Source organism: Drosophila suzukii, chromosome 2L, assembly GCF_043229965.1.
Source record: "Drosophila suzukii chromosome 2L, CBGP_Dsuzu_IsoJpt1.0, whole genome shotgun sequence".
Taxonomy (NCBI): Eukaryota; Metazoa; Arthropoda; class Insecta; order Diptera; family Drosophilidae; genus Drosophila; species Drosophila suzukii.
In genome coordinates this window covers 8,856,427-8,870,471 of record NC_092080.1, presented here as the reverse complement: position 1 = coordinate 8,870,471, position 14,045 = coordinate 8,856,427, and the positions used below count along the sequence as shown (strand labels likewise).

General features: G+C 39.6%; 5 protein-coding genes across 8 annotated transcripts; 2 read left to right on the top strand and 3 right to left on the bottom strand.

The window, feature by feature from the left end:
• Nucleotides 1-37: 37 nt before the first annotated feature.
• LOC108010908 (uncharacterized) lies at nt 38-891 on the bottom strand. Its single transcript, XM_017075946.4, has 3 exons — nt 652-891; nt 417-593; nt 38-360 (listed from the first exon to the last, which is right to left on the bottom strand). Exons 1-3 carry the CDS (start codon nt 889-891, stop codon nt 181-183), a joined length of 597 nt encoding a protein of 198 aa, XP_016931435.2. The 3' UTR covers nt 38-180.
• A 486-nt stretch (nt 892-1,377) lies between these two features.
• LOC108010823 (uncharacterized) lies at nt 1,378-2,232 on the bottom strand. The gene is made up of 3 exons (XM_017075825.4): nt 1,954-2,232; nt 1,714-1,890; nt 1,378-1,653 (listed from the first exon to the last, which is right to left on the bottom strand). Exons 1-3 carry the CDS (start codon nt 2,191-2,193, stop codon nt 1,474-1,476), a joined length of 597 nt encoding a protein of 198 aa, XP_016931314.2. The 5' UTR covers nt 2,194-2,232; the 3' UTR covers nt 1,378-1,473.
• An 813-nt stretch (nt 2,233-3,045) lies between these two features.
• On the bottom strand, nt 3,046-3,835 carry LOC108012454 (uncharacterized). The gene is made up of 3 exons (XM_017077844.4): nt 3,538-3,835; nt 3,296-3,472; nt 3,046-3,236 (listed from the first exon to the last, which is right to left on the bottom strand). Exons 1-3 carry the CDS (start codon nt 3,775-3,777, stop codon nt 3,057-3,059), a joined length of 597 nt encoding a protein of 198 aa, XP_016933333.2. The 5' UTR covers nt 3,778-3,835; the 3' UTR covers nt 3,046-3,056.
• Nucleotides 3,836-8,670: 4,835 nt separating this feature from the next.
• On the top strand, nt 8,671-11,798 carry LOC108020500 (glyoxylate reductase/hydroxypyruvate reductase). Of its 4 annotated transcripts, none has more exons than XM_017088860.4 (5): nt 8,671-8,792; nt 9,966-10,385; nt 10,673-11,010; nt 11,071-11,196; nt 11,549-11,798. In XM_017088860.4, exons 2-5 carry the CDS (start codon nt 9,988-9,990, stop codon nt 11,665-11,667), a joined length of 981 nt encoding a protein of 326 aa, XP_016944349.2. In that variant the 5' UTR covers nt 8,671-8,792; nt 9,966-9,987; the 3' UTR covers nt 11,668-11,798. The 4 variants fall into 4 exon arrangements, with proteins under 4 accessions (XP_016944349.2, XP_016944339.2, XP_016944331.2 ...); XM_017088850.4 differs by having other exon boundaries at nt 9,957-10,385; XM_017088842.4 differs by lacking the exon at nt 8,671-8,792 and adding an exon at nt 9,641-9,813.
• Nucleotides 11,799-12,344: 546 nt separating this feature from the next.
• LOC108020548 (glyoxylate reductase/hydroxypyruvate reductase) lies at nt 12,345-13,937 on the top strand. Its single transcript, XM_017088895.4, has 4 exons — nt 12,345-12,817; nt 13,123-13,454; nt 13,511-13,636; nt 13,717-13,937. The coding sequence occupies exons 1-4, from the start codon at nt 12,414-12,416 to the stop codon at nt 13,833-13,835; spliced, it is 981 nt and encodes a 326-aa protein (XP_016944384.2). The 5' UTR covers nt 12,345-12,413; the 3' UTR covers nt 13,836-13,937.
• The last annotated feature ends 108 nt before the right edge of the window (nt 13,938-14,045 follow it).

Sequence of the window (14,045 nt, the reverse complement as noted above, 5' to 3'; positions counted from 1 at the left end):
CAAACACTTATTTTCTACTATCAACCCAAATTGCAAGTATTGAAATAATATAAACTTTTAATTTATGATTATGTTTAAATTATGAAGAAAAATAATCTTTCTCTAGCGGCATGGGTCAGGCTTTTCCACATTAAACTCTCATTTCTCTTTATTTCCAAAGGATACGTTCTCTAAACATAGTTAGTCTTTTACCCGTTCAACTTCTCCCCTGAACTCGAAACACAGGGATGTCGGGCGCCTTTTGTTGTGTTCGTCAAAAGCTTCAATGTGGAACACCGCTTTATAGCGACCGCGAAAAGAAGCTCCATTGATGTTATTTAACCGCAAATGCATAATGAACGGGTTGAATATCATCACAGACTAAAATATAAATCGATTTTGGGGAGAAAACTTGACACAAAAATGTTGATACCCACATCTTTTGTTGCGAGGCAGTTCTTTTTTATCTCCTCTAGGTTTGCAGCGTTTTGGAACCAGTATTTGTACCAGTACTGATCCTGGTGGTAGAAGACGGCACAAAAGTCCCGAGTGACCTGGCTTATAACAGTCGGCTCCCAGGTGCCCCGGGTGTGATGCATAACACTGAAACGGGCCTAAAATAAAAATCCAAATGAGTTCCGTAATCATTTTTTTTAAGAGCGGTCTAGTTACGGAAATGCGATCTGTGCGCGGAAGGCTCCACTTGACCGTGGCATTTCCCGAGATATGAATGCCATCTTCGTCCTGATCGAAAACCATATTATCCATGTTGAAGGCTTCATTGACGGTAATCGAACCAGGAGGGCCATCAGTACACGGGGAATAGACATCGGGATCATCGACTAGCAAATAATAGTCTGTCGCCCAAGCGCTGACCAAGTTCACAGCCAGAATTAGGAGAATCGCCCACATTGTTGTGTGTCGAAAAATTGATGTTCCAACTTTATATAGCCATTAAAATTGACGGAACTAGTGGTCCAATTACAAATTAACATTACATTATCTTCAATGTCATCACCAACTAACTATGTTCGGTATTCCTAAGGTATTCGTGTTAATATCTACAATATGAAACAGGTATTACAATGTAATGCCGATCAGTTTGACTTTTAGAACCGGGTTCTTTATGGTGCGCATTTATTTTACTAGTTTATATAAAATAAATGTAGCTTGTTAATAAAATTGTTTTGTTAAGATACCATCAATCCAGTGGCGGATCCACTATTGGATGTTGGGGGGATATATAAAAATGTTGTTGATTAGAAATACCCTATAATACGTTTATGTTTTTATTTTTTAACCCGAGAGGGGATTTATCTAGTCTGATCTGTTGATAATATATATTTATTTTAAGGTTGCAAATTATTTCGTAAAGCAAGGAAAAACTGTTATCCGTTACGAGTGCAATGGAACACAATTTAATTGCCATTTTTTTAACTGAGAGCATTTTTAAATTTCATTCATAGAATTTTTTATTTTTAAAAAATTATGATATTATTTCTTTATCTTTTCAGCTTCGCCTGTGATTTCAAAGCACACTGATGACGGTCGTCGTTCGTCCTTTTCGTTAAATGCTTCGAACAAGAATATCACTTTATAGCGTCCTTTGAGTGAAGGGCCCATGACGTTGTTTATTTGCGGGACCACAGTAAAGGGATTATACATCAGTATAGTCTGAAAAGATAATCCGTTCCGAAATGTTTTGTGTATCAAAGCAAAAATTACTATACTAACACCGGGTGTCGCGAGGCACTTTTCTTGAATCTCCTTCCGGTTTTCAAAGTTTTTGAACCAGTACTTAAACCAGTACTGATTCGGATCAAACATGGTGGCGCAGAAGTCCGGTGTGTAGCTGTTAAATACTGTCGGTTCCCAACTACCGCGATTATAGTGCAACACACTCATCCTGACCTAAAATTAAAGCTCATTGAGGTCAGTCATAAATCTAGGGTGGCTCAGACGGATTAATCTTACAGTAAGCCGATCTGTACGCGGTAAATCCCATTTGGATGTAATATTTCCCGAAACATGAATCCCATCGGGGTCCATCTCAACAGACATTGCGCTTATGTCGAAGGCTTCTTTGAGTCCTTGGGAACCGGGAGGTCCTTCCCTGCACGTCGTGTATATGTCCGGATCATCAATCAGCAGGAGGTAATCTGTGGCCAAGATTGTAGTCGAGCCCACAACGAGAATCAACAATATAGTAAGCATTGTTATGCGCAAAAGTATCTCCGATCTGGCCTTATATAGCGATGGTACTTAACTCCGTACGGACTAACATTACATTGAGTGTTATCAAGGATGTCATCAAAATCTTCACATTCATGATTTTTACCGACAGATAATGCCCTGTTTTTGGTATACATGACATTGAATTTTTAAAGTACCACAAATATATAAATTTAAACACTGTCGTGCTCAAAGTTAATCACGTGAGTAGGTATCATTATTTCTGCCGCATGATCGTTAATCCAACCTCAAACCAACCTCATCTACCTTCACGTAGGCCTTACCTTCCAATTAACTTCTAAAACATTTAAAAAATCTAAAAATTCCAATGTTACGGGATAAAAATACCCGTTATTCGTAAAAGGGTGTATTAGATTCGTCGGAATGTGTGTAACAGGTAAAGGGAAGCGTTCCCGAACTTATAAAGTAAATATACAGGAACACTAGCCGAGTTAATCTTTAAAAACTACAAAGTTGGGACTAAGCATGTAGATTCTACAGATTCCTGCGCAGAAAGTTTGTTTTAGCAAACTGGCATCCCCATTTTAACACCCACAAGCCGCGCAAAACTGTAAGGCAAATCTTTAGGCTGAAGTCGGTGAAACCTGTATTGTTAAAAATAATATTTAGTGGCTAGGATTTATTATTTTATATATTCCCCCGTCTGTTTCTTATACATTTGTGTATGGGGTCAGAAAGGATAGTATCGAAAGCTATGAAATTATTTTGATTACATCAGAACATTTATTAAATGGTGGGCCGCATTCAGCGAAACAGCATGATACCTGATCACCGAAAGAACTTCTCTGCATGTATCGATCATTTAAATCTACATATTGTACATATTAATTCTTTATTTTCTCAATTTCGCCTATGACCTCAAAGCATACGGGTGATGGTCTTCGTTGGTTCTTTTCGTCGAATGCTTCAAACAATACCACAACCTTATACCGTCCTTTTAAAGGAGCCCCCATAACGTTATTTAGTCGCGGAACCACGGTGAACGGGTTATACACTAAAACAGTCTGAAAAGAGAAATCGTTTCAAAAAGATTTTTAAAAGTGTCCGACATTATTGTACTTACACCTGCCGTCGAGAAGCACTTCTCTTTCATTTCTTCACGGTTTGCAAAATTTTTGAACCAGTACTTAAACCAAAACTGATTCGGATCGAACATCGCAGTGCAGAAGTCCGGTGTGAGGGAGTTAAATACTGTCGGTTCCCAACTACCGCGGTTGTAGTGCAACACGCTCATTCTGGCCTATAAGTAAAATAATTTTGAAGTCCAGTTTTAATTCTGGAATGATTTAAACGGAGTACTCTTACTGAAATTCGATCTGTGCGAGACGTATTCCATATGGATGTAACATTCCCCGAAACATGAATCCCGTCGGGGTCCACATCAACCAACATTTCACTTGTGTCGAAGGCATCGTTGATTCCTTGGGAGCCGGGTGGTCCGTCGATGCAATTCGAGTAGATGTCCGGATCATCAATCAATAGAATGTAGTCTGTGGCCAAAATTGTGGTAGAGCCCACAACGAGAATCAACAGGGTTGTGAACATTGTGCATACAATTATCACTGATCTGGCTTTATATAGCGAAGGCAGTGGGAGCTAATTACGAACTAACATTACATTGAGTGTTATCCAGGATGTCATCATATTCTTCTCATTGCTCGAATACTACCGGTATACTTGTTGTGGTAAACAACACATTCCTGAGTAGTAAACATTATTTTGCTGAACGATCATTGATCTAACCTGAAAGCTACCTCACCCAACCTCACATTAGAGGGTTTATAACGAATTACAAAGACATTATATATATATAATCTCTATAGAGATATATATGTTAAAGAGTATATGGAACTCAACTATAGGGTCTTCAAAACACTTCGTTTTATATTAACATTGGTAATATAAAGCCATTTTAGCTATTATCTTAATATTAACTCATCCTATAATTTAAAAGATTATTTTATTCTTCTTGAATAAAACTATCTTTACAAGTGTTTACAAATGGGAAAATTTTCAGTAACATAACCTTCCATACCGTCAGTTGAACAAGTCTTTTGCACTATTTGTAAAGAGTAAAGAGCTGTCAAAATCAATTACATAGTTTATTATGTATTCCAAAAGAAACAATCGTTTCTTTGGCCTGAAATACATATGTGAGTGGCATGAGTGACCTATTTCCCAATCTCCTCCCCCACCTTTTTCCATTAACCCTGGACGCGTTCCCAATTCTACAACCGCGCCAGCAGCGAAAACAAAACACTTGCATTCCCATAATTATCATGTGCTGTAAACAACAAAGTGACTACAGAAACAACAAAAACAAGCCAACAGAGACATGTAAATTACGACCCGTGCCTGACGTCAGTCAATGCTAACATTGCAAAGCCAACATTGATGCAACAGCTTCGTCACTGGAGCAACTGTAAATTGAGCTGAAGCTGAGAACTAAAACCATATAATGGAATGGAACTTAATTATAGTTTCACTGTTTTTTATATATTTTCTTCTAATCTTCAGAATATCACATTTTGTAAGTTTCAGAATTCCGAATTAAATTTGGAAAATATCGGGCGGCTACGTCATATACATAGCTGCCATAGAAATGTTCGGAAAATTAATGGAAAATTAATAGGAACAAATATAGCTTCGTTGAATATAATAGTTTTCTCTTGCCCTCTGGGGTATTACCTTTTTTAATATTTCTGAATTTCTAAATATTAGCAAAGAAGTAGTAGCTACTTGATAATAATATGTAATTACCATAGGAATATCGAAATATAAATGTGTACGGTATAGCCATTGAAATGGCTATCAAACAAAACTAAATTTGATTACATATTGAAAAAGCAAGCCTAGTTAATTGTGGTTGCTTATATCGAGAGTGCACTGTATATGTACAAATGCAAATGCGCATCAACTCCTATGCTCTCCAACTCTTTTTGTCTCTCTCCCTCAGGTGGTGGAGCTCACACCCTCTCTTTCGCTGTGGAGCTCACTGATGCTTCCTCTCCTGCTCTTGCGCTACTCATGCATAGAGCTGTGACGTATGTAGGCACCGCCATCGACTTGGGGCTCACCACCACACTCGCAGCCTCTGTTTGCCTGCTTTGGGGCTTCATCGGTCTCTCTCTTTCTCTGTGTTGGGGCTCTCTAGCTGCTTGGCGGCTCTGGGCGCCTGTTCCGTTATATCGCGTAGAGGGACCTGCCTCAACGTTGCGCGTCAATTTTAGGGAGCCTACACTATAAAAATCGGTGCCGCTCGGCCACTTTTTTTTGTGCCCTCTCTGCCCCCATCTTTCTGCGTTTCTTTCCTTCGCTGGCGGCGGAGTTGGGCGGTCTGAAGGCGCCTGCGCGGAGTGCGCGACGCTTCGCTTTGCAGCTTTGTCGCTCGGTCGCCATTTGCGATTCCCGCTGCTCTGTCGCCAAATATGAAGAAAGCAGAATGCGCTGCAAGCAGTATGGAGATATATTTGCGGATGCTGCTTAGGAGGTGTCTGCAACTTGCCCTTGACATTCGACTTTAACCCTGATATGGTGGAGAAAAAGCTTGCGCTAGGTGATTAACACTAAATAATGGTGAGTGATAAAAAAAGGTACATACATAAATATCTTGGAAATTCAAAATAATTACTAATTGCAACTTAAATTATAAAACTATTATTTAACTTTTATATAAAAAAAAATCTTTATTTTACATATTTTAATATTTAATTATTCCATAATTTGCAATTATAATTTTTGAGACATTTAAGTTTTTTGATTAAATATAACTTGAAACCAACTTGGTCTAAAAGTGGGCCACAATTTATTTTTAATCCGGTAGAACCATTCGGAATGACTACGTTTTATACAGCATACTTTTAGTTACTTTATGTATGAGTTATTTAAATACTAGTAGTTTCTGTAACACTCCCGGTAATACAAAGTTACCACATTTGGGGACCTACATTTGTGGGTTTGCAGGTCCCCATTTAAATGTGTGCCTTAGGAGGGTTAAGATAATGCTGGAGAGGCGAGATCGAGAGTGTTGGCTACTTGAGGTAGCTTCCGCAGCTTTCGCCGCAGTTACATTTTCACCGTTACTCCTCCACCTCACTCTCTCCTCTTTACCTCTCCATCTCTTTCTGCCTCTCTCTCTCTGCCCCACACACTCTCTTTGTGGGGCGGCTGTCTGCTGTCATCAGTTGCTGATTGCTTGTTCGCCAAACCGCAGTTTAGCGCTGGCAATGCCGGCGGCAGCAGACGTAACGGTAAACGACAACGCCCCACCGCCGACGTCCAGGAGAGCAACAACAAAAAAACGATAACGATAACAACGACGACGGTCGCGTCTGATAGACAGCTGTCTCCAATTGGAATGTTGTCTCCCGGTTACGTCAGTCAAAATGACGCATCGTGTTTTGGTAACAGGAAAGCATAAAAACAAGAAAAGCAGACAATATGCGACGCTCTGCCGCTGCTCTGCTGACGCTCTACCGCTGGAGCGCGCAAGAAAATCACCACGAAACAAAAGAACAAAGCATGAAGAAAATATAGCGTAGTGGGGGACGAAAAAAAAAACAAACAAACACACACGACGCAGCGTCACGACAACAAAAAAATCCACCCTCGCACCAAGCGCTAAAAACTTGGTTCGTGTTTTCCGTTTCGCTTTCAATTAGGCAAAGTGCAGTGTCTGGGCCAAATCTCCAAGGGAAGAGGAAGAGCCAACACTTTCAGTGCAGGCGACCTATGTATGAATGTATTTATATACATATGTATTCAAAGACCCATAACCACATAAGTAACTTTGTATGTAAACATCAGCTACTACATTTGCCGGCAGCTTGAATGCAGCTAAATTCGTAGAGCTTAAAAAAACTAAACAGCCAAATAACACTTTAAAATAATATCTAAGTTTACTTGATATTAAATTGAACTAAGGAAAATGAGAAAACTAAGTACTTTAAAAGCCACCTAAATGTATGCTATATTTTGTGTACGACGTATACTTGATGCCAAAGAATAAGTCGCTTGAAATCAGCTAAATTCGTATAGCTTATAAAAACTAAACTAAACCATATAACGCTTTAAAATAATAATATGGTTTGCTTGATTTTAAATTGAAGTAAAGAAAATGAGAAAACTAAGTACTTCAAACACCACCTAAATGTATGCTATATTTTGGGTTTGACGTATACTTGATGCCAAATAAACATGTGTTTTTAGATATACATACATATTTCCTTAAAAAAAGACTTTAATCATAGATTTTTGGCAGCAAGAACATTTTCTTGAGCACAGAAAATTTATAAAAAATTTCAGAAACAGAGTGGAACATGCTATTTTGAGGTATGCAATAGTTCATATGTTGCGTATACGCAATGTTATGAAAAAAATAAGAATATTAAAGTAGCTTGATGGATGAATGAAAACCTAGCTAGTTTTAAGTCAAGGGAGCACCACTGACGGCGACGCTAACGCCAACGCGAACGGTTCTTGCCGCCGCTTTCACACAGACAAAAATAAAAAAGAGTCCAACAAAAAAAAGGGGACGGCGGCGAAGTGAGTGAGTGTGCGTTAGCCATCGCTGAGCGCCTGCTGCTCTGCGGACAAAATTTGAGCAGATCCGCTCACAAAAAAACGTACGAAACTGCGAAATAGTGCTGGTCGTGTAGGTTCCACAACGTTCCAACCGCCTCCAGTGCTCCAGCTCCGGCCAAATGGCTCCACTGCTCCTCCAGTGGCTCCAACTGCGGTGGTGCCCATTCCAATTGGAAATTGCATGCGAGCACATGGGAAAAGTCCCCAACTGGTATTTCGAGCAGGCGCGCAGCTTTCCCAACTGCTCACTCCCTTAAAGAGTTCCGCTTGCGTCTCGTTCGCACCGATAAGAAGCAATGGCACAACGCAGCGAGATAAGCAGCTGGAAAGAGACGGACTGAGGGGTGGAGGCAGGGCGCTGTGTGCAACGAAGGAAAGGGACGGCAAATCACGGATCTAATCAGAAGAGAGAGTAAGAGAGTCGTCGATCGTGCGGCTGATAATGCTGCTGATAACACTGGAATTGCTGTTAATATAACCCCAATATAATATATTTATTTAGGTATATGTATATGTTTTTAATGAGTAAAAAATGTACCTGAGATTTACAGCGTTCCGGATAGCCTTAAAAATCGATTCTGTCCAATATAAAAACTTATTTCCGGAAAATAAAAATATATGAATTTGCTTAAACTCTAGAATATAAAACTTGGTTTTAGGAATTTGTATAATTGTCAATGAAACTCAACGTATGTTATCTATCTGTATCTATCTACAATAGACCGTATCAGTAAACCCCTACAGTATTTTCATCACATACATACAAATTTTAATCCATAAAAATCTGTAGTGCTAAATTTACCCCTAAAATTTGTTTTTCATTAAAAATTATCTTCTATTAACTCATTTTTTCAGAACTGATATTTTATTTGCGATATGATGTTGGGGTCTATATAAGGCTTAAGCTTCGGGTTCCGATCATTCAGTCTTGCGGCAAACGCAAAGCTGAAAAGTATTCTAGTTATATAGATCTCACGGTAAGAGTGCAAAAAACAGAAAATATATCAAGAGAAAGCAGTACAGTGGTCGAGAGAAAGAGCTTTTATTTATTGAATGCACGGAAAAAGTTTCAGTTCATTTTTCTCGTCGTGCGAGTTTGGTAACAGAGATTCGTTTTTGTAGTGTAAAATATATATAATTGGGAAACATATTTATTCTCTTCCGACGGCTGTAAACCCCCCTTAGTTAAGAGAGCATTTAAGAGTGATAGCTTGTTCTTCTGTGACATTGAACACAATTGTAATTAATATCAAAATTTCAGTGTGGGTTTTTTCCATTCCCCCCCATAAACAATGCGAAAAAAGCATCAAATTGTCAAAAGTTTAGAATGAGTCGTGGACAAGTGATTAGATGTGAACATATCTAGAAGGTTTTGTTTTCGGAATTTCGCCATAGATCTGGGGGGCCTCAAGTGTTGAGATAGCGATTAAATAACCTTAATGACTTTGAGCGTGTTTGAGTAACTAAGTTCTTGGAATATTGTTTGTTAGAACCAAAGTGCTTCACAATTAATAAATATCATTAAAGAAAGTGCACAATTTATTTAATCAAATTTCCACTGACATAATTGTCTTTAAATTTTAATCAATATTTTTATTTACTGCTGTCTTAAAAAGTTACAATCATTTTATATTTAAGACATGTTAATTTGATCTTTACTTAAAGTGAAATTAACTTACAAGTTTATTTTAAGACGCAACTTGTTTTGGTTCCTAAAATAACTCAATCAACGTCTTTATTTTTACGAGAATCCCCTCTTTATAAAAACTTAAATATCATACCTTTTCCCGCCGTCTTACCGCTAAGTTCTTAAACCAGTTTGGCGTCTTATACGCTGTAGAAGAGAACTGAGATCGATATCAGCTGCTCGAAGGCTTGAGAATACCCAAAAAGAGCGCGGATTATAATGCTAAACAGGTTCATTGGTTTATCGGCTGCGATCGTGGGTCGCAGCAGCCGAAGCAACGGCTTTCCGTCCTCGTCGCTCTTTAAAGCTGGGTGGGTATGCCGCTTTTTTGCTCAGTTGCTTGCGAAACTCCACTTAGATCGCAACGCCTTAGGATGAGATCTATAACTCAGCTCTTGTTACCACTGATCGTGGCCCTGGCCTTCACCGATACTAATGCCTCCCTTCCGCGCAGGGGCAGCAGTAATCCCAGTCAAAACCGCACCATGTCCACTGGCAAGGCTTTCAAGGTCCTGGTGACACACCCCGAGGTTCCACAGCAGGGCATCGATCTGCTCAAGCAGAACTGTGAGGTCATCCAGCTGCAGAGTGTTCCCATCAACAGGGCGGAACTTCTGGAGAAAATCCGTGGAGTCGATGGTGTCCTGTGGGCCGGACATGAACCCCTCAATGCCGAGGCCCTCGATGCTGCCGGTCCCCAGCTGAAGTCCATCTCCGCCATGTCGGCGGGCATCGACTTCGTGGATGTGCCGGAGCTCAAGAGGCGCAAAATCCCGCTGGGACACACCCCTACCGTCCTCAACACCGCCGTCGCCGACTTGGCAGTGGGTCTCCTGATCGCCGCCAGTCGCCGTTTTCACGAAGGACGCAAGAAGATCGACAAGTGAGTGCTTAATTGAGTGATATTTTTAATATTTCACTTACCTAACTGGAACAAATTATAATTTCTTCGCTTTGAAGGCATTTTAACCTTTTCCGAAATATACCTAATGTTATATAACAACTTTTAAAATCATTACTTATACATTAAGTAAATATCGACCAACTTTGTTTAAAGGTTTTTGTTATACTGTTTTTTTTGTGGTATAAGTGATTAAAAACTTTTTTTCTATTTTAGTTTCATTTTTAAAAAGATGTTTCTTAACATTTTTTAAAAACTTTCTTTAACAGTGACCAGTGGGAGAACTACCACCTCAACTGGTTGCTTGGCCAAGATATCCGCGACTCCACTGTGGGATTCTATGGTTTCGGAGGAATTGGCCAGGCTATTGCCAAGCGTCTGTCCGGATTCGACATTGACAAGGTGCTGTACACCACCCGCCGTCGTGTTCACAAGGAGATCGAGGAGGAGTACAACGCCAAGAAGGTCGATTTCGATACCCTTTTGGCCGACAGTGACTTCATCGTGATCGCCTCCCCCTTGACCAAGGACACACAGGGCATCTTCAATGCCACCGCCTTCAACAAGATGAAGAAATCCGCTGTCCTCATCAATATTGCTAGGGGCAGTAAGTTTTAAACACCAATTGGGTTTATAAACAGAACCTAAAATGTCTTAACCCCCGCAGAGATTGTCAACCAAGATGAACTCTATGAGGCCCTAAAGTCGAACCGAATCTTTTCCGCTGGTCTGGACGTCACGGATCCGGAACCTCTGTCGCCCAAGGACAAGCTGCTGACACTTGATAATGCCGGTGAGTGGGACAATCAAAACAATTGGGGTCTATTGATATCAGTGTGACTTGCTTATAAGGCCCCCACGTAGGAAATACTCGTATTTCTAGTCGTCTTATCAAAATAGAGATTCTTCTTATCTTTTTAGTAGTTGAAAAATGTCTAAAAGTATTTGGGAGAGATTTTATTAAGGTTTCTTGAAGGTTACCATAAAGAATAGGTTATGATTTTTTTATATTTTTATTTTATCATATTTCTATGTCCTAGTCGACCTTTCATGTTCAAATTTTTGGTGATTTACTAAAACTGGTTATCTTGCTTGGCTTTATCATATCTTTAACTAACCGAGCGGTGTTTTTTCCCAACTTTCAGTTGTCCTGCCCCATATTGGATCCGCCACGAACCGAACCCGTGCCGATATGTCCACCATTGCTGCCCACAACGTTCTCAGGGGCTTGGCTGGGGAACCCATGTTGTCGCCCGCCTACTAGGAAATTAGAATGGAAAATGGCATTTCAGCTTTAACCGGTGTGGGAAGCCGGCCCAGTGAAGTGTGAAAGGCCACCAGTGGCCTTGGCATGCTTGTAGGTGTGAAAATAAAAAATTATAATTAAAAAAACAAGTGTTTACGAGTGCAAAGTGCTTCATTAAAATATTGATTCCAGGGATGGAAAATGTTGATACCCTTATGTTCAATAGTAGGTACTTACTATTTGATGTTATCAATCAAAACAGAATATTCTCTTATCGTTGTTGTGCATTATCATACACAATATGAAAATTTATTATTTAGGTTGTAAGATGAAAATCCATTTTGCTTTAAAAAAAAGGAGAATACATAAACAATTTCAATGAATAACAAATATTTAGAATATTGTTATACCGCTTGAGATCCATTCTGCGATAAATATAAATATCGCTCATTATGGAAAAAAAATTTTCATCAATTATTTTTGCATAGTATTTTCATCATAGTATGCTTATGTTGAGGGTAATTTAAATTGAGTGATATTTACGGACCCTGATAGTAACAACAAATAATAAATTCTATAATTTGCATGCCAAAATAAGAGCAAATCCAAGAACTTAAGAGCAAAGTCAGAGCTTAAGAGAGGGGGCGAGCAGAAAAAGCTTGAGAAATGTTCTAAGTGGGGAAATTTCCACTAAACAGTTTGTTTTTGCAACCGACCGCTGATAGTTGACAGCTAAATCCTACAAATTGTTGTTTTCCTTCGAAATGTCTCGAGCTGCAAGTGCCTTCAAAGTGCTCGTTTCGCATCCGAATGTTCCAACACCGGCTTTGGAACTCCTTCGATCTCGAGGGGCGGAAACCATCATCTGCCAGAGTGTGCCGCCTTCGAGAGAGGAGATCCTGAAGAAGGTGCCCGGAGTGGATGCCATATACTGGGCCCACTATCAGCCCCTAAATGCTGGAATTCTGGATGCCGCTGGGCCGCAGCTGCGTTGCGTAAGCACCATGTCCTCCGGACTCGATTATGCGGATATTCCCGAGTTCCAGAAGAGGAAAATCCCCCTGGGTCATACCCCCGGGGTTGTGAAGAATTCGGTGGCCGATCTTGCCATAGGTTTGATGATAGCAGCAGGTCGGCATTTTCACGCCGGACGAACCGAAATCGAGAGGTGAGAACAGCTGTTTGGGGCTTTGGCACTAAGAGCTTTATATTAAAGCTTTTTTAATAAGGGTTGCCAACCAACCGGGTGTTACACACCCTATATAGGATGTCCCTATTTTTTTAAAATATCTTAAAAATGCTTAGGGAAATTCTTACCATTTATAATATAAACTTATATTAATGTTGGTATGACAATAAAAAGGAATAATTTATTTTGATAATAAATGTTTGTTTAAAGATGGGTTTCAAAAGAAAACAAAGTCAAAGGAAACACTTAATAATCTTATACATTTCGACATTAAAATCTTCCAGATCCCAATGGAAAGTCGAGCAGATCAACTGGATGATGGGTCAGGAGATTCGCGATTCAGTCATCGGTTTCTTTGGTTTTGGCGGTATCAGTCAGGCCATTGCCAAGCGTTTGCAATGCTGGGATGTGGCCAAGATCATTTACCACACTCGCACCCGAAAGGAGAACGATGGAGACTTCAAAGCGGAGCACGTTCCCTTCGAGACCCTTTTAAAGGAAAGTGATTTTCTAGTGGTAGCTGCTCCACTCACAAACGAAACCAGGGAGAAGTTCAGTGCGAAGGCTTTTGAGCTGATGAAAAAGACTTCGGTGTTTGTCAATGTGGCCAGAGGGGGTAGGTTTCTGAATATATATTATCTCAATTTGAATTTTGTGTTATTCCTTATTTAGGTCTTGTAAATCAAACCGATTTGCATGATGCTTTGACAACTGGCAAGATATTTGCCGCTGGCTTGGATGTCACCACCCCAGAACCACTACCTGCCGATAGTCCTCTTCTCAAGTTGCCCAATTGCGGTGAGTTGGAATCGGGACTTCTTTAAAGTTCTTTATAGATTGCAAAAAATTTATATATATATATAATTATTTTTCTGCAGTTATCCTTCCCCATATGGGCACTCAGACAATGAAGACTACCATTGAGATGAGTTTACTAGCTGCCAATAATATCTTAAACTGCATCGAGGGAAAGCCCATGATAAGGCCTGCCTACTGAGAAAATGTAAGAAACAGCCGCAACTTCATGAAAAATACTAACTCAAATTGGAAACAATTCATTATTGTACAAATAAATTCAATATTTACTACAAATTATTAATTTCGGTGTTTTCATTTTATCAGCTATAAAAATAAGAATTTGATTTTAGTAGCAAGACATACTCTTTGTTATCATCTATCATAGAAAGTTTTCCAATAAAGCTTTCTA

Bases quoted from the DNA above. Each gene is read 5' to 3' on its own strand.
- LOC108010908 (XM_017075946.4), bottom strand. From the start codon at position 891: ATGTGGGCGATTCTCCTAATTCTGGCTGTGAACTTGGTCAGCGCTTGG. The intron at 594-651 runs GTAACTAGACCG...TTTTTATTTTAG, and splicing joins CGCGCACAGATCGCATTTCC to GCCCGTTTCAGTGTTATGCA. The intron at 361-416 runs GTGGGTATCAAC...TTTATATTTTAG, and splicing joins ACTGCCTCGCAACAAAAGAT to TCTGTGATGATATTCAACCC.
- LOC108010823 (XM_017075825.4), bottom strand. From the start codon at position 2,193: ATGCTTACTATATTGTTGATTCTCGTTGTGGGCTCGACTACAATCTTG. The intron at 1,891-1,953 runs GTAAGATTAATC...CTTTAATTTTAG, and splicing joins CGCGTACAGATCGGCTTACT to GTCAGGATGAGTGTGTTGCA. The intron at 1,654-1,713 runs GTTAGTATAGTA...TTATCTTTTCAG, and splicing joins AGTGCCTCGCGACACCCGGT to ACTATACTGATGTATAATCC.
- LOC108012454 (XM_017077844.4), bottom strand. From the start codon at position 3,777: ATGTTCACAACCCTGTTGATTCTCGTTGTGGGCTCTACCACAATTTTG. The intron at 3,473-3,537 runs GTAAGAGTACTC...TTTTACTTATAG, and splicing joins CTCGCACAGATCGAATTTCA to GCCAGAATGAGCGTGTTGCA. The intron at 3,237-3,295 runs GTAAGTACAATA...TTCTCTTTTCAG, and splicing joins AGTGCTTCTCGACGGCAGGT to ACTGTTTTAGTGTATAACCC.
- LOC108020500 (XM_036815207.3), top strand. From the start codon at position 9,722: ATGCTAAACAGGTTCATTGGTTTATCGGCTGCGATCGTGGGTCGCAGC. The intron at 9,814-9,956 runs GTGGGTATGCCG...CCTTCCGCGCAG, and splicing joins TCGTCGCTCTTTAAAGCTGG to GGGCAGCAGTAATCCCAGTC. The intron at 10,386-10,672 runs GTGAGTGCTTAA...TTTCTTTAACAG, and splicing joins GGACGCAAGAAGATCGACAA to TGACCAGTGGGAGAACTACC.
- LOC108020548 (XM_017088895.4), top strand. From the start codon at position 12,414: ATGTCTCGAGCTGCAAGTGCCTTCAAAGTGCTCGTTTCGCATCCGAAT. The intron at 13,455-13,510 runs GTAGGTTTCTGA...TTCCTTATTTAG, and splicing joins TGTCAATGTGGCCAGAGGGG to GTCTTGTAAATCAAACCGAT. The intron at 13,637-13,716 runs GTGAGTTGGAAT...ATTTTTCTGCAG, and splicing joins TCTCAAGTTGCCCAATTGCG to TTATCCTTCCCCATATGGGC.